We start from the raw sequence: 17,637 nt of genomic DNA, 5'->3' as shown, positions 1-17,637 counted from the left end.
TTCATGGCTGGAATAAAGCCTTACTCAAACTGTGGATCCTGTTATATGCATTTAACCCAGGGCTGTGGTCGTTTTAAGACTGAAGGCATAATGTGAAATCTGTGCTTTAGTATGCAAGTGACTTTTGGGTGTCGAAGTGTGTGTTTGCTGACTCTTTGTGTACTTGTTCTCCGAAACGGTTATTAGGGATGACGTGACGTACCAGGAAGGTACGTGCCTTTCCTACACACGCAGAGCTCTTCAGCCCGCTCCCGCAGGGTACCTTATTACGTTGGCAACTGGGAGTGCACAGCTTAACTCGGAGTGCCAGTGTTGGTGTGGTGTGGGTGGGCTTCCCAGTGGGGCTCTGGTTGGTACGTTTTAGCTGAGTGTGATGAACTACTTTTGTTCAGACAGTGAATCTGCCACAGTCGCGTGTTACCGTTTCTGTGGTTGTGTGTCTAATGCAGGAGGCTTTTACCTGTTTTGTTTTTCCCCCTACAATTCAGAGGGGAAAAGAAGGAGCAGGAGGAGTCTCAGAAATTGGATGTATGGGTGAAGGAACCACAGCTTGGGTTAGTTTGGGGAGTGGTCTCTCTTCAAATACTGCAGGACTGTGGGATTAGTTGCTGTAGCATGTTACATTGCCCATTCTAGAGTGAAATTTCTGTCTCTTACTGTACTTCTTTCATGCCTTTTAAGGGTTTAATTATGGTCATAAATGAAATCGATGTACTTCATTCAGTGAAGGAAATAGAGGAATGATGTTTCAACCCAAGTATTTGCTCTGCGCTGTGTTAAAATTCCTGCAGTTTTTTTTTAAATGGCTTTTGGCATATTGATGAACACTATGTGCTTGTTAGGGTTGTTACCTCTAACAAGTAGTGCCTTCAGATACTGACGGGGAGCGCTGCGCTTTCAGATTTTTCAGGGTTTTTTTTGGGAGGAGGGGGGAAGTCTGAGCAACTGTTCTCCATGTTTTGACTACTTACACATTCATTTTCTAAAGCATGTGCATAGTAGATGATGTGATACTTCTTTGGAGATGGCGTGCATAGGGAGGGTACAAAGACAAGCCCTGAAAATACAAAGAAGTCTGAATCTGAATTCAGGGGTTTTCTATGGCATGAATGGCGAGCAGCCCAGGTGCAGGAGACAGTAGTTCCCCATTTCTGTTGTGCCCTTGCTTACCCAAGCCTGTAGAGCCAGCGTGTCCCCAACAGCCGGCTCACATGGAGCGTGAACTCACCGCTGATGTGGCAGCATCAGCAGCCGCTTCTTCACAGACCGTTGGGCCGCGGGAGCCGGAGCGCTGGGGCCCTGGGGGCTGTGGGCATCAGGGCAAGAGTGTGGGGCAGGGGGGATGGTTCTCCCCTCCTGTGCTTGCTGGGGCTGGGGGCTGCGGGGCCACCCCTGCCATAGTGCGGCTGCCCTCCTGCCTCATCCCGCTGTGCCTGGCGAGCTCTGCGGGACCCGCCGGGTTTCTGTGAGCCCAGTGCGGGCAAGGTGGGACAGGCACTGCTAGGGCCTCGGCTCCCCGGTTTGTTCCTTTAGGTGGCACGCTTGTCACCCCGTGGTGTTGTAAGAGGATTTGATGCGTTAACAGGCACTGCCGTGTTGGAAAATACGAGTGAAAAACCCTTTAATGTTATTTCTTCACTAAGTTTATCATAGATTATAAAACTATCTAGTACGTGCTTTACAGTATTGTGCTCAGATCTGTTCCTAGCACGGGTTGTTGTTCTTTCTTTTAAATCTGGAGACATGTATAGCTTATAAGGGAGAAATTAAACTGTGAGTATTACACAGGTTGCTTGCTGTTTGACAATATGAAAAACGTGTCAGGTATCTCCTGGATTAAAGCCAGAGTGTGATGTCTGAAATGGAAAACTGTATTTTTGAAACATGACTTTGGAGCAGACTGTACCGTTTCTTGTAAGAAAAATGCTTTCAACAATGAAAATGAAATCTGCAAAATCTATTTCGCATCCATACAGGCTGGGCACTGGACTGTGAGGGGAAAAGTTTGGGTTTTCCGTGTGACTTTCAGAAAGTCAAAAATAAGTGGCCTTTCTAGAACAACAGGTATCTTTGTAGTTCCAGTTTTGCTTTGTAGTAGCTTGCCCTAGTCCTTATGCTGCTTTTGGCTTCTTTTCCCAGCCTGTATCATAATCTGCTTCCTAAAAAAGTCTGAAGGAATAAAATAAAAATCGCAGTCCTTCAAGTGCCAAGCCTCCAGGCAAGATATTAATGGTGTACTTGGCCATGGCTTTGCACTGGTAGTTGGAAAATGTAGCTGTGGAGTAGCAGATTAGGAAAATCATCAGTCACTTAAAATAGCTGTTAAAAACAGGCTGGCACTGGCAGGTATCTCTGCAAAAAGTGTCACAAACAATTTCTCCACTGACATAGTTACTGGCTGTATTTTGCCGGGAGAGGGTTTTTCTTTGGAGAAGCCCAAACCCGTCGTTCAGTTACAGTTCCCGTTAGCAGCCCAAGTGTATGGAGGGACAATCTCTCTGTGCTCATTAGTCCATGGTGCTCCTGTCACAGAATTGTAGAATGTCCTGTGACTTGTTTCTGTTTGGAGAAACTAAATCCAGGCATGGAACAGAGGTGGTGCCACCAGTATTCAAACACAGCATCTGTCTCATTGACCAGCTTGTTATGTTGAAGTGTTGTGAGGGCTAAGATGTTCCCATCCTCTCCTTTCCTGAAGTTTAAAAACTGTTCAGACCAAACCAGTGCAGAGGACTGAAAATACATCTCCAGCGGAGGGCTCTCTGGACATTCACACTGAGATTGGGGTCTCTGCCTGGAGGTTTTAAACATTTGATGGACGACTAGTGGCAGGGGATTGGGTAGTAAGGTTTCACCTAGATATGAATTAGTGGTAGTTATTCAAATTTCTTCATTTTGTTCAATCCAGTGAAACTCTTTACAAGCAAGCACTGGAAATGTGAGAGGAAACAGATGCAGGAGTCTATCTTGCCTAGTCAAGGATGGAAGAAGTTTCGTAGCATTTAGCTTCCTCATTTTCCAAATTTGCCCCCCTTCTGTGTACGGAGTCTTTCTGAAAACACAATGAAGTGCAAAGCCTGCAGCGGCAGCATTGTTATATGAGAACGGCAACCTTAAATTGGTCATTTGTGCTCAATGAAGGTTGCAAAATTGGCAGTCGCGTACACCACTGACTATTTATTCCACCTGTATGTGGAAATGGCTAATGGTTTGTTACCCAGGAAACACTTTCAGTGATTTCTACTCCAGTCTGTTAAAGCTCAGAACTGGCACTCTTGATGTGTTGCTGTTACTTAAAAAAAGGATGGCAAAGACACTGCCTTGTTTGGGGTAGAAGATACCATGGAAAAGGAAAGAATTTAAGGAACGAAGAAAGCTTTAGGAGATATCAGAGTACCTGAGCTCAGTGCAGACTGTGGTGTTTTTTGTATTTGTTTAAATCAAAATGTAATTTACTCAATGGAAGCCTCTTGCTTTGATGAACAGGATTTGCTTTCAAAAAACATTGAAAATACTCGCCCTTCTTTGACTTGATTTCTTTTGAGTGAGTGTTTATTCCAAAATAGAACTGTAATGAATCGCTGATAATTTTTCTTCTCTGAAGTGTGTTGTGAAAATCGTATGTTGTCCTTAGGTAGTTCCAGACTGTAAGTGAGGAAAAGAATTTCACTGCAGAGTGAAGGAATATTTCCAGGAGCTTGGAGGTTTTCTAGATTTCTTTTCATATTGTTTTCTCATTGTAACTGCAGCTTTCCTTTTGAAAGAGACCGGGATAGTTTCATGAACAATATTGGAGGGAGTTCAGATAGCTGTGAGCAGATACTACTCCCAGTTCTCACTGTTGTTTTCATGAACTGAGAAGGAGCCACAGCCACCTACTAAACTTCTCAAGAATTACCAATGAATGCAGGGAAGGTTTTAAAATCTGCACCCCACTGCTTAATACTCTGTAGTATCTGTTAGAAGTGATTTCTGGTGTATTGTACTTTGGATTTTAATAACTCTTTTGGGCTACTTTTGATTAAGTTACAGCCTTTCTTCTTGATGCTCGCCTGACTGTTCTTGCTGAATACTGGTCAACCAGACTGAGGCCGGGTGCCTTCCTGACCGTGGGCAGTGAGTTCCCACCTCCTTTCACTTCTTTGAAATGTGTGGGTTTTATAAACTATGTTTTCGTCATACAGTTATCCAAAGGTCTGGTCCAGATCTGGATCAAATCAGTAAGATGTCTTGATGCCTTTTCGGAGGCTTGAGTAGTGCTCAGCATAACTGATGAAACGGAGTTTTTCCTGCCTCAGCTGTTTGGTTCAGGTGTAACCTAATACTGCAGTGAGGTCGGGTGGGTGTTGCTGTGCCCTAGGGCTATGCGGGTGGACCCAGTCCCCCTCTTCAGAGCCCTGTTGCACGTTATGGCTGCACCTGGCACATGCAGGTACAGCCGGTCATCACTGGCTTCCGCGCCAGTGATGCATCTTAGTGAGGTCAGTTAGTTAAACTGACATTAAATGCCAATCCTGGAGCTCTAATCCTATAGGATTATCTCAGATTTGTCCATGTATCCAGGGTTGTGAGGGAGTAAATCTGTCCCTGGAAGCCAGGAGATGCTCGTATTTGGCAGTGGGACTTCAGTCATTATTGCATATCTCCAACAAGTAATTAAGGGAAAGCAATAATTAATTAGTTCTAACCAATAAAGCAACAGGACTGATTCATTTGGTTTGAAATTGGAAGGCACATGTTTTGATTATGAGGTATAACTGGAGCTAAAGAGCATTGTAGCTTTGTGCCACGATATGAGAGAATTCTGATTTTTTTCCAGCTTTGTCACTTGATAGACGCGTCTTTTAATCTATAGAAGTGTAACGCAATGAACTATGAATAGAAGTTCGTTTAACACCTGTGCAGTCAGATTGGCTCAGGGAAACCTAGTAAATTCATAATATATATTTGAGCAAGATGAATGGGGAAAATCAGGATTCAAGTAGTATGAAGCATCTGATTCTGTAATTAACATAAGGAACAGTAATGTTTTTTTGTGCCTGACTTTTAGCTCATATGGTAAGCATTTGATACCAAGTCATTATAACACAAATCGTAAAAAGCTAAGGCACCAGCAGGAACTGGTGCTCAGACATGTTTATGTTCAGTGCATTGTACGGCTGAGCTTCTGTTCTCTGCATAGTAATAAGGCAAATAGATTCATAGATTTTCTAGGTTGGAAAAGACCTTAGAGATCATCCAGTCCAACTGTCCCTAATCTCCCATTAAACCATATCTCTAAGTAGTTCATCCACCCTTTTCTTAAACACATCCAGGGATGGGGACTCAACCACCTCCCTGGGCAGCCTATTCCAGTGGCTGACAACCCTTTCAGAGAAGAAATACTTCCTAACATCCAACCTGAATCTCCTCTGACTAAGCTTATACCCATTTCCTCTTGTCCTATCACCCATCACTAATGTAAAGAGCCCTTCCCCTACCTCCCCACCATCCCTTCTCAAGTATTTGTAGGCTGTAATCAGGTCTCCCCTCAGCCTCCTCTTCTCCAGGCTAAACAGCCCCAACTCCCTCAGCCGCTCCTCATAAGTTTTAGTTTCCAGCCCCTTGACCAGTTTAGTCGCCCTTCTTTGGACTCGCTCCAGGAGCTCAATATCTCTCTTAAAGCGAGGGGCCCAAAACTGGACACAATATTCCAGGTGCGGCCTCACCAGTGCCGAGTACAGGGGCAGGATCACTTCCCTGCTCCTGCTGGTCACACTATTCTTGATACACGCCAGTATCCCATTGGCCTTTTTGGCCACCTGGGCACACTGCTGGCTCATATCAAGCCGATAGTCAACCAACACCCCCAGGTCCTTCTCCGCCAGGCAGCTCTCCAGCCACTCTTCCCCGAGCCTATAGCGATGCTTGGGGTTTTTACACCCCAAGTGAAGGACTCTGCCTTAGCCCAACGATCCAGTCTGTTCAGATCCCTCTGAAGGGCCTCCCTACCCTCAATCAGATCGACACAGCCTCCCAGCTTGGTGTCATCCGCAAATTTACTGAGGGTACATTCAATCCCCTCATCCAGGTCATTGATAAAGATGTTAAACAGAACCGGACCCAGCACTGAGCCCTGGGGAACCCCACTGGTGACCGGCCTCCAGCTGGATTTAGCCCCATTTACCACCACTCTTTGGGCCCGGCCATCCAGCCAGTTTTTAACCCAAAGGAGGGAGTGCCTATCCAGGCCAGCAGTTACCAGTTTTGCAACCAGAACACTATGAGAAACTGTATCGAAGGCTTTACTGAGGTCAAGGAAAACTACATCCACAGCCCTTCCCTCATCAACCAGTGTGCCATGGGATAGAAAATCGGTAGAATGTCCGCATGTTGGAATGTCCAGGGTTTTCGTCTTTGACTGTGTGGTCTTGATGGTTGGGGTGTTACTTTGGTATATAAATATGGAATTGAGAGTAGTGACTGTGGCCCTTGTATACCTTCAGGGACAAGTCCCAGGGAATAACATGAATCATACTGTGATCGTGGGTGGAGAGAAATGGAGAACTTATTTTTGTCAGTCGTCATTTGCAGAGGAAGTTCTTTGATTTTAATCTCAGTGTTTCATCTGCCAGTATGAGGAGATGGCGATAGCCAGGAGAGCACCTCCTTACTCTCTCTTACCTCTTTCCTTTTGCAGAAGGAGGTTTTGCTTGCCACTGGGAAAGCTAAAATGGAACATGCATAGCTTCACGAAAACCTAACCCATTTTTGGCATAATGAGCTCAAACTTGATTAAAAATCTTTTATTAAAACACAGCTGAATAAGTAGCCATACAGTAATGACTGGAATGTGTCCTCAGTCTGAAAGGACTCTGCTGAGCACGTAGCACAGCTCAGTGTACAAGCTGATTCATTTGGACTGCTGCAGACTGCTGAAATTCACACTGATGCGTGATCCGTGTCCTGTTTCCTTACTTTCATGCACACTTTTATTTTTAAATGAAGTAATTTGGCTCGTCTAATAGAATTCTGATTTTTCAAATGTACCTTTTGAACAGTAGGCAAGGTGAATAGCAGCTCTGTTGAATCCAAGTCACAATGTGCTCGACAAGGGATTTTATGTTTTGCTTGACTTATTCAGCTGAAGATTAGATGCATGTGACTTACATTCCTAATAACGTTGATAATCCTCATAATGTTTATAATCCTCATCATCTTTAGTGACCTGTCTTGCAGAACCTGGAAGCATAGGTTTAGTCTTCTCTGCTGTGGCCTTCGGGGCAGGTAAGTAGTGAAGAGGTGCAAAGGAGTTACGCCACTTTTAAATACGTCTTTGGCTGCTACTTGAAAACACATTTCAGTATTTACCAAAGCATCGGCCTGACCTGATCTGATCCTTTGCAAGGAGCTGTTCCTAGTGTGTGCTGCTGTTGAACTGTGTTGTGAATAAGGACTTGCAGTGCTGTACCTAACACAAGATTTTTGTGTTCGGTGGGCCTTGAAGACTAGTGACAGGATTCCTGACGAAAGTTCTGTGAAGTCTGGAGAGTTTTAAATATTTAAGTCTGCTTTGAAATGCTTTGTTTACAATGGAAAATAACTTACGCAAAATTAGAGGAAAATAACTTACATGAGATTTGGACAGGGGATATGGGCGCTGAGAAAAATCTAAGGTTGCCTGTTTCCTTTAGGATCACGTTGGATTGACACTTTTTTTTTTTTTTTTAAGAAGGCTGAACAATTGCATTTTTCATCCATTGATCTTAACAAATGTCTGTTTGAGATGCCATTGAATGGGACATCTTATGTCTGGTGGCACATCTTTGCACTTCATCTTGTGTTGGCTACGCTGTTTGTTCCCTGATGCCTCAGTAGATCTGCCCCTCTGACCGAATTGTCATCAAGATTATGGTATACAAGAGAGAGGATGCAGTCTGCCTATCCCATAGAAAAGAACGGGGTTGTAATTTTCTCGATCTAGCACCGGTGCGTAGTGTAGATGGGTGAATTAAAGCCAGTTAAGTATTTCAATTCCAGAAGCTTTTAGTTGTGTTCACAATGTTGAAACAAAAGATTTCAGATCAAATTTCTGTGATATTCCATACATCATTTTATCCTTCAAGCTTTGAATGAAAAAGTAGAAATAATAAGAATGTCTATGTTAGGAAATCAGTGCCTCTACTTTCTTAAATTTATGGTTGTTAATGTAAGAAAAAAACAACCAAACCTCATCTGTCTGTCCCTGGGGGATAACAGAACTGAGGAGAAAATGTATCTATTTCCACGTTAGGAATAGCTCAGAAACAGATGCTTTGCTAAAGAAGTACTCTTAAGAGATTAGAGTTAAATGCACTGTTGCCAAAATTAGGAAATGAAGTTATTAATGGCCTTTCTAAAAGCGTGGTTGTTTAGATTACAAACTTTTGTGATGACTGCTATGTTTCTGAAAGAATCTTTGAAAAAGATGCCAGACTTACGTAGGGGAAAAAAGAAGGAAACACTTGAAACTAGAACCCCCCCACACTGTGTGTCCTGATTTTATATGTATATCAGTCAAAAGCATGAGGGAAAATTGTGGATTGTGGGAGAATTTATTTCTATAAAAGTGGAGAAAACTTGGCTATTTCACAATACAGATGTAATTTTTTGACATAAAAAAAAATGGTGGTTTCTCATAGTACATCGGTTTCATTTTATGCCTCATTACTTTAGTGACATTGAATAAATGTTATTTTGATAACAAAAAATGTGTATCAATCTTAACTGTTAGATATGAATAAAAGTCTCATTTTTATGAAGACAAGCATTCTGAGGGACAGCAGCGTGGTTTGTCCCACTGCTGCTATAAAGCATGCAGAAAAGCTTTTCTCTTGCGCAGAACTCTATAACTGAAGCCTTAAAGAGGGTCTGAGTTGCTCTTCGAGCCTTTTGGATCCCACTATGGTCCCAGCTTTGTCTTCCTTGGCACCGTCATGTCAGGGATCTCTTCTTTCAAACATTTTGTACCAGGGTCAGGGAGGACGTGGAGTCTGGTTCAGCATCCATCCATCCATCCATCCATCCATCCATTGATCCATCGATCCATCGTCCCTGCTGTGTTGCACCTATCCACACACTGTTCTCTCAGTCTCAGTTGTTCAGCTGAGCGTGATGTTTCTTGTTTCTTCCACAAACTATTGATGCTGGTTGTTTTTAATTTCACTTAGAAGCTTGAGAGGCAGCTGTGCTTTGTGTGTATGACACTTCAAAGAAAACTAGGCAATGTCAGATTTTTTTTTTTCTGAAAACTCTTATTTTGCAAGTAAATATGTCTGCTGGTGATGTTGTGATGGGGGACAGTTGATACAGGACAAAAAAATTACTCAGTTTTTAAAATAAGAACCTTCACATCGGGTTACCAGCACAGTGTCAAAGGAGAGCTCGTTACAGTGGCTTTTTTATAGGAGAAATAAGTCCTTGGTGGGAATGGCCAGTTCTTCATCGGAGATTTGTGGGAGAAAAACATTTTCAGCTTCAAAATGGAGTATCTGGCCAAAGGAGTGGAGAGGGAGAGTGCGTGTTTGCACAGAGCCCGGAACAGTTCAGTGAACGCTTGCTTGGGCCCCGAGGGATCTTGTTTTGCTTCACAGGTCGGAGATATGAAGGTGCCCGTAAAGTCAGCCAAACAAGGGCACAGGACTGGCCTGAAACTGGAAGACAGCCTGAAAGCACTTGTATCGACTGTTTTGGGTGTTGTGGTCATTTTAGTAACAATACTTTTGCCACCCTCACCAACAATTTCTAGTAACGCAAAAAATACCCCACTTGACTCCCTGACAGAAGGATGTTTTTTGCAAAACTGCCAGACACCTGCTCTTTTTTTTTTTTTTAAATTTTATTTTTATCAACCATTCTTGGTGAACATTGCAACAATAATAGTAGTAATAGCAATATGTTTACTGGTTTGTAGGTCCAGTAATTACAGAACTATTACTGACTCTCATCCCTTTTTTTTAAGGAACAGTGCTGTAATGTAGCTTTTCATCCATCTTCAAGTGTTTGCACATCAAGTCTCTCGCAACATGGTGAAAACACTTCCTCATTCTGTTCGCCTTCCTCTTTTTCTAATATTACCTCTGCAGATCCCTTGAAATTTTTTCTCCTTCCCTGCAGATTGCTGGTTGGAGCTCCTCGGGAAAAGGCCTTTCCATCCCAACAAGCCAACAGAACAGGAGGGTTGTACAGCTGTGACATCACATCGCTAAATACACGCTGCACACGTGTCATATTTGATGAGGAGAGTGAGTTCTTCAGTGCTTTTGTTTTGGATTGAAGCAGTTGTTTGATTTTTCTTATTTGATGTGGTCCTTTCCAGAGGCAGTGTGTCAGACAGTTGCTTCTGTGGATTTATATGTAGCTTTTTTTTGAATCAGATTAAAATGTAGTTTAATTGCTAAGGTAGCACGAGATGCTTAAATCTTGGTAGATTTGGATGTTCTTACAAAGTGATGGGACAGGAAGTCATATGCTAGAAGTGTTAATAAAAGTGGATGTTGTCAGTAATAAAATGTACAGACACTGCCACCTGCAGACTGTCTCGGGTACTGTATGAAGCGCCCTGTCCTCACAGGGACTTTTTTTGCTTAAAAAAAAAAAAAAGTAAAACAAAAAAAAGTTGTTAACTGCTAATATTTGAAAGTGTATTATGATACTCTGCAGCTGACCCAAAGATGGAGAGTAAAGAAGACCAATGGATGGGTGTGACTGTCCAAAGTCAGGGGCCAGGAGGAAACGTGGTGGTAAGTCTAAAGGACATTTTGGGTCTGTGGTAAATGTTGGGAATGGTCTGCATTTCTCTGCAGCTTTCTGAAAAGTAACTTTCCTGTGATTTCTTGTACATAAGGACTTAAATGTCTCCCTGGCAAAGACAGACACTTGAGGTTGTAAAAGCTTTAAATTCTTTTTCTGAGTTGGCCTTTCTTTATAACTTTTGTACCAATCTAGGATGGACAGTTCATTTTCAGGTGTCCACTTATTTTTTTTGGATATACGCATTGCTTTTTTTAAATACCACTGACTACAGAAATAGGGGAAAATAGTGTGATAAGGTGGTAAAAGCAGCAGGCTATCATCAGCCTCAGCCTGTTTTCCAGGGTGATCAGCCTCGCTTTAACTTTCATCAGGGACTTTGCCTGAGTTGCTCCTATGAATTAATGTGGCCATTGCACTGTAGGAAGACTAGGAGGTACTCTTTATGTTATATAATACAGAAATATTCTTTATTTTATACAGTACAGAGATAAAAATCTTCCAGAAGTTACCAGATAATGTTACTTTTTTATCTCTTTTTCATTTAAACAAACCTCATGGTGCTGCAGGATACCAGCTACATCATAAAATGGGTGTGCAGTGAAGCTTCCCCATCTAATTATATTCTTGCAGGTTAATGTCACTGCTTCCAAAACTGGAGGCAGGGGACTTCAGGGTGTGACTCTGGAGTTATTTAAGGATGCAGAGGCAGTAATAACTTGCTTCAGTCTGCCTCAGAACCCAAAGAGGGAGAAGAACAGACAGAAAGAGGCCTGCTCCTTGAATAATTAGTCAACAACTAATAGTGTCTTGTCTTTTCTGAGAAGTAACTTTTTGATAAGTGGGAAATGCACTAATTAGATGAGATGCGAGCAGCCTGAAGGTCACTGTGCAGCATGGCAGTACTGCAGTGCTCCAGTGGAGCAGCTGGGTTGCTTAAGATGTAAGCCTTGATAGGAAGCATGGAAAAAGTATGTCAGCTGAGAAATCTGGGTTGCTTATGCTCCTCACACACCTACTACATCTGATTGTGAAAAAAACACTGCTGGCAAAAGGGTTTCATTGTTCTACCTCTTTTTACAATGGTTTTGTGGTTACACCGCTTAACCCAGTGGCTATTCATCCCTTGTGTTAAATATTTGGTTAGAATTCTGTTCCCAAGTGAACAGTCTAAAAGGTTAAGGAACAGACTGTGCTCAATGCTGTTGCGCTGTCCCAGTGACAGTTATCCCATAAGTGGAACATTCAACGTAGGAAGTAGGAGTAACTTCCCTCCCCTTCACTGGAAGAGTTTTCAGCCTCTGCTGTGTGGCAGTTTTCTGGAAGGGGCGAGTTCTGAATAGTCTCAGGTGGATGGTAGTTGAACCAGCTTCTCGTGTCCTGCACAAGTGTGTAAGTCATTTAAGTCTGACAGCTGTGGGGAAACGGCCACTTCTGTCTTTGAGAGAGAGGGTGGTTCGTTCCTCACCGCTTCAAAGAGAGGGATTAGATATCAGGGAAGGTTTTAGGGCTGAAAACCCTAAATCCCAGTGAGAAGAGGACTTTAACCATGCGGCATTCCTTGACAATGAAGCTGGTTGCTCTGGCTTGTATCCATAAATCCTAAACTTTTCCCATACGTTGCCCATAGGGAACAGTGGACTCTCTGCGTTGCCAGCACAGGTGTGTCTACAAGGGGACTGACTGACAGCATTGCTAGCATGAAGTGTTGCTGAAGGAGACCAGCCTTCTTTGATGACTTGCATACAAACACACAGAAAGCATCAATTGTCATTTCTTCTGTCTTGCAGACATGTGCACATCGCTATGAGAAAAGACAGTATGTAAACACAGTGCAGGAAACCCGGGATATCATTGGAAGGTGCTATGTGCTGAGCCAGGATCTCACTATTAAGGATGATATGGATAATGGAGTGTGGAGTTTTTGTGATGGTCGTTTAAGAGGCCATGAGAAGTTTGGTTCCTGTCAGCAAGGTGTTGCTGCTACTTTTACTAGAGACTATCATTACATTGTGTTTGGTGCCCCAGGCACTTACAACTGGAAAGGTACGACCTGGCTTCCTTCCTGCCTACTCTTCCTGTTTCCTCGGAGATTGCTCACAAGGGTTGTGTCCTAAGTTGTAATTCTTGGGTTTTTTTTGGAGGGAGGAGGGGATAATAGGGATCTAATGATTCTGCCCTGTTTTCACAAAATGCTATGCTCCTGCACCAGAAGTCTTTACTGAAGTTCCTTTAATTATCTTTGAGGCAGTACTTACGAATGGATAATGGACCTTTGCACATAATGTACAGCATATTTTTCCCTTATTGGTCTTAATCTTACAGTGAGATTGAGTGCTTGCTTTGAGACTTCCATACTGAAGAAATTACTAAATTATTTTAAAGTTATTTGACCCACCTTTTTTCCGCATTTGAGCAAATGTTAGATAGCTGCTCTGAGATCTTGGTTCATCCTGCGATATTCTCAACTTCGTTCTTTGTGAAGTCTGTGGAAAGTAGTACTTGCCAAATAAAATATTGGAGGATTGCAGGAAAATAACTGAATAGAGCAATACTACACGTATTCATATCTAAATCCATGAGTGTCCATGTGAAATTCCATGGATAATCTGTACAAACTAAGAGCCAAGTACGCTATGTCATCTAGCAGATCTTCCAAAACTTAAGGGCAAAAACCCAGAGATTTTCTCTGTTAGTTTATATTGAAAAGCATCTAAATGGCCAGCTCTGTCTCTTTTTCTTGAAGTGATTTTCCCGTCACACTTCATTACACCAACAGCTGTAAATACTTCCCTCTTTAGAACATCTGATCCTTGAACCATTAAATCTTTTCCCCTCGTACACCTGTGCCTGCTATATGAACCATGTAAAATCTTTGAGTTAAGCTCTGGCACAAGGTGTACTTTAGGGAAAACTTAATCTTCCACCTATCTGTCAGCAAAATCTGACCAAGCTGAAGCAGCACATGGAGTTCAAACGCAGATTTACTTTAATTGCAGAGAAGTGCTGTGACAGTGTATCAGTCATAAAAACATGTTTGTGCTTGCCAAAACATTCAATATGCCTGTTGGTAAAAGGGAAGCACACATTTTATTGAACAATAGCTCTTTTCCTCTTAAATAATGTTTTCTAAATATATCACTGGTGTTTGTTATAGCTGAACAGTAAATTTATTTTTTTTTTATTCCTGTGTACTCACCTCCCTTTTAAGAAAGGTTTTATGAGGTTAAGAACTGTGGGATGAGAGTGGTTTGTGACCAAGTTGGTCCTATGTTTCTGTTGAGAATTTTCTTAGTATCCCATGTTTTCCAGATCATTGCATGGCCTCTCTGTAGAGCCGCGTGAGAGTCTGGCACACCGATAGAACTAAGAAATTCATTGCTTTTGAAAGCGCTTTCACCCAGTGCACTATTCTGTGTTTATCTCATTTAAACAGCAGTCGCTGTCTCACTCATTGTAATTAATATTAGTTGGAAGCCATTTGTATGTTATTTTTCTCCCTTACCATTCATTTGCTTTTATTTTGTCATTCATTTCTTCAGGGGTGGTTCGTGCAGAGCAAAAGAATCAGACATTTTATGATCTGGGTATCTTTGATGATGGGCCTTACGAAGTCGGTGATGAGAGCCGCCAAGATAAGAATCTAGTTCCTGTTCCAGCTAACAGTTACTTAGGTAGGATTAAGTACAGATGGTAAATCTCTTCAGGCTTCTTAAGCATTTGTGATCCCAGCCTGGTGCAATGATACGAAATGGGAGCGGAAAACCTTTCATTAAAACCCTGTAACATGTTAACCATTTTGGATAATTCACATCTCCCTCCACATGTATGGGCCAGTTTTAAGGGTAAGATGATGCTCTGCTGAGGTACTGAGAAGAGCTGCTAACGTAATGAGAGGTTTAAGAGCTGTGATGGGGACCTACAGATTCTCAGGGAGTGACTGTAATTGCTCTGATGGTAAGTACGGTGTATGGATCTGTAGTCCTTTGTCACAAGGTTTCTGCCATGTGGTATCAGAGAGTTTATCAAAATTTGATTTTCTGGATGTAACTCTTAAGACTGCAGTTTCTGTGTCCTGGTAGGTGAGTGCAGGTTTTTTTTTATTCTTTGAGTTTTTAAAACTCCAGTGGCCTTTTTAAAGGCCTTTAAAATACCACAATGTGAGTAGCGTTTATATTTTGAGAGTGTGTGTGTGTGTGTTGCAGGAGGTGAGCTTCTTGCACTCTGTGCACGCAGGAAAGCAGAAATACGGCCTTAGGCCAGGGAATACGTTGGTGCAGAGAAAAGGCTACGCTGTGTTTTTGGAAAGGCCTTGTGTAAAGTGTACAGAACCTTTCTGTTCTAGTGCAGATTTCTGTGGTGTATTAATCCACTGCTTTTGGCACATGCAACAGATGGAATTTTGGTAACTTGAAACTGGAATTTCTGTGTGAGTGGTGGAAAGCTGAACAGATGGGAAGGGTATTGCTAATACAAAAAGTAAAAGCAAGTCAAGAAAAGAGCCAACTTAGAGCTACATATCTGTTAGAAGAAGTAGAACATTAATTTCTGTTAAATATGAGCAGTAATTACTGGGCGTAAAAAAAACCAAAACCAAACACAAAAAACAAATGAACGAACCCGTAAGAGTTTACATTAGAAGGACAAGCTGATATCCTTTCTGGTGAAATAAGAACTGGTAAGGAGAGGAGTGCTGTGGAAGTGTCTTTTGCTGTGAACAGAATCGTACTGAACATGCATTCACCTCTTAAAACGAAAATGCTGTTTTTGATTTGTCACAATCAAAGCCACTTCCAGGCAAGCCTGGTGTTCACTGGTGTTGCTCGTCTCTCTGTTTAGACCGTAACCAAACGTAGTGAGAGCTGCTTTGCTTAATGACTGTTTTCTTCTCTTCAATCTTTCACTCATGTTTACAGGTCTTCTGTTTTTGACAGCTGTATCTGATACTCATCCAGATCAGTTTGTGTACAAAACATTGCCTCCCGGCACACAGGTGGACAAATCGGTGGATGTAATGATGAATAGCTACTTAGGTTTGTGACCACCTGAGGTGGCAGCATCTGGTCAGACATAATCTCCAGACCTTTGACATGATCCTCTCCCCTCCATCCCTCCTCATTTCAAACACATTGCAAGTAAAAGCATGTGGAAACGGGGATTCAGACGAACAGTAGCTTGCACAGTAACATGCCTTCAAAGAAACACTGATTTGTCATGCATTTCTCCAAACCCTCTCATCCGTCTCCCAGATGGGACTCCCTGAATTTTTCTGAAACTGTCTCATCGTGACTTGCTGTAATTGAGAATTTTCATGGTAGTGGTGAAGTGTTTCAGAGGGGAGATTTCTGTCTGCTGACTAGCATGCGTCTTCCTTGCAGTACGCGCAATTTTCTACGTTGGCCTTTATTGGGTGTGTTGGTATATGCAGTATATTTTTTAAACTCAGCTTTTCATGTTTTTTAAAATGTATTGACTTTATAAAGAAATACGTAAGTCTAAATTCTTCAAACGCATCCTTCAGGGCTGTGTAACATCAAAATTGCCAATTTCACCATTACTGTGTAAGGTGGTTCTCAAATCCTGTGTATGTCATTCCTGTGAAACACTGTGCTCGTGCAGTACCTTTGCATGTCTGCCACACAACGACATTGGCTCGTGCTTGTGAAGTTCTGTAAGGATGTTGCCAGAGGCGAAACACTGGAGCTATATTCAAGTGGTAAGGTGGTGTCATCTCTAAGCTGCTATGGTTAAACCTGATCTTGTATTTGCTGCCCCTGAGAAATAGATCTGAGTGAGCAATGAAATAATACGTTTTGTTGGGAAGATGCTTAAATATCGTGTATGGAGGAGTGTAGACTTGTAAACATGCATCCACCAGTCCAAATAGAAATGGAGAATTCCCAGTATATCATGCTCTGTTTTAGACAAAAATTCAATATACCACTTTAATATAGTAGGGAAATTTATTTTTTTCTATTAATAGCAGAAACTGTAATTTCGCTGGTTTATATTTTATTTCTTTCTCTGTTAAAGGTTTCTCTTTGGACTCTGGTAAAGGAATTGTCTCCCAAGATGAGATGACTTTTGTGTCTGGTGCCCCAAGAGCCAACCACAGCGGAGCAGTTGTTTTACTGAAAAAAGAGAAAAATCAGAGAGCGCTTTCCCTCGAGCACATGTTTGAAGGAGAAGGGCTGGCCTCTTCTTTTGGCTATGATGTTGCTGTTGTGGATCTCAACAATGACGGGTATGGCCTTGGTGAACTCCTGCTGCCTGTATACTGAAGGATGGCAGTCTGGTTTATTTCTGCTTTGGTTTTTCACATTAGAAGTACAAGGAATGCCAAATCCCATCTTCCGTGTTTTGCTGGAGGAAATGGCGAGCCTCTCAGAGAACCAGTCAGGACACAGTCTACATTTCTAAGAGTTTTATTTAAATTTAAACAATCGGTGTAAACAAAGAAAGAAGAAACAAATCTCTTACCCAAAGACCCAAGAAGATCCTTGTATGTCACCAAGGGAATATAATCAGTTTGTAGTATCTATCGGTGGAGCTGTTGTTGCTCAACCGGTTTGGTGTACTTTGTTCACCACAGACCTTGAGACCACAGTCTGGTCAGTTATTTTCCACAGTTCTTCTGTAAAAGCACTGCTTTTTTTTTCCCTTTGATTCTAAGATGGCAAGACATCGTTGTTGGAGCCCCGCAGTATTTTGACAGAAGCGGAGATATCGGTGGTGCTGTGTACATCTACATCAACCGCCAGGGCAGATGGGGAGGAGTAAAACCGATCCGCCTAAACGGAACCACCGACTCCATGTTTGGTCTCGCAGTTGAAAATGTTGGGGACGTTAATCAGGACGGATATCCGG

At 42.3% G+C, this 17,637-nt stretch overlaps 1 protein-coding gene across 5 annotated transcripts in view; it reads left to right on the top strand.

Annotated features, from left to right (window-relative positions):
• Positions 1-17,637, top strand: part of ITGA6 (integrin subunit alpha 6) — a 44,710-nt gene that overhangs the window by 11,533 nt on the left and 15,540 nt on the right. For 4 of the 5 annotated variants that reach the window (XM_086615361.1, XM_086615363.1, XM_086615362.1 and 1 more), the window contains exons 2-7: positions 10,135-10,262; positions 10,681-10,760; positions 12,561-12,816; positions 14,313-14,444; positions 16,804-17,014; positions 17,444-17,637. In XM_086615361.1, coding sequence (XP_086471487.1) covers positions 10,135-10,262; positions 10,681-10,760; positions 12,561-12,816; positions 14,313-14,444; positions 16,804-17,014; positions 17,444-17,637 — 1,001 coding nt within the window. Of the gene's footprint in view, positions 1-10,134; positions 10,263-10,680; positions 10,761-12,560; positions 12,817-14,312; positions 14,445-15,686; positions 15,804-16,803; positions 17,015-17,443 lie in introns of all 5 variants that reach the window. The other variant, XM_086615360.1, reaches the window with a different exon arrangement.

This window comes from Tauraco erythrolophus, chromosome 8 (genome assembly GCF_009769465.1).
Source record: "Tauraco erythrolophus isolate bTauEry1 chromosome 8, bTauEry1.pri, whole genome shotgun sequence".
Lineage (NCBI taxonomy): Eukaryota > Metazoa > Chordata > Aves > Musophagiformes > Musophagidae > Tauraco > Tauraco erythrolophus.
The sequence above is the reverse complement of the archived record's forward strand: the minus strand, read 5'-3'. Positions and strand labels throughout refer to the sequence as shown.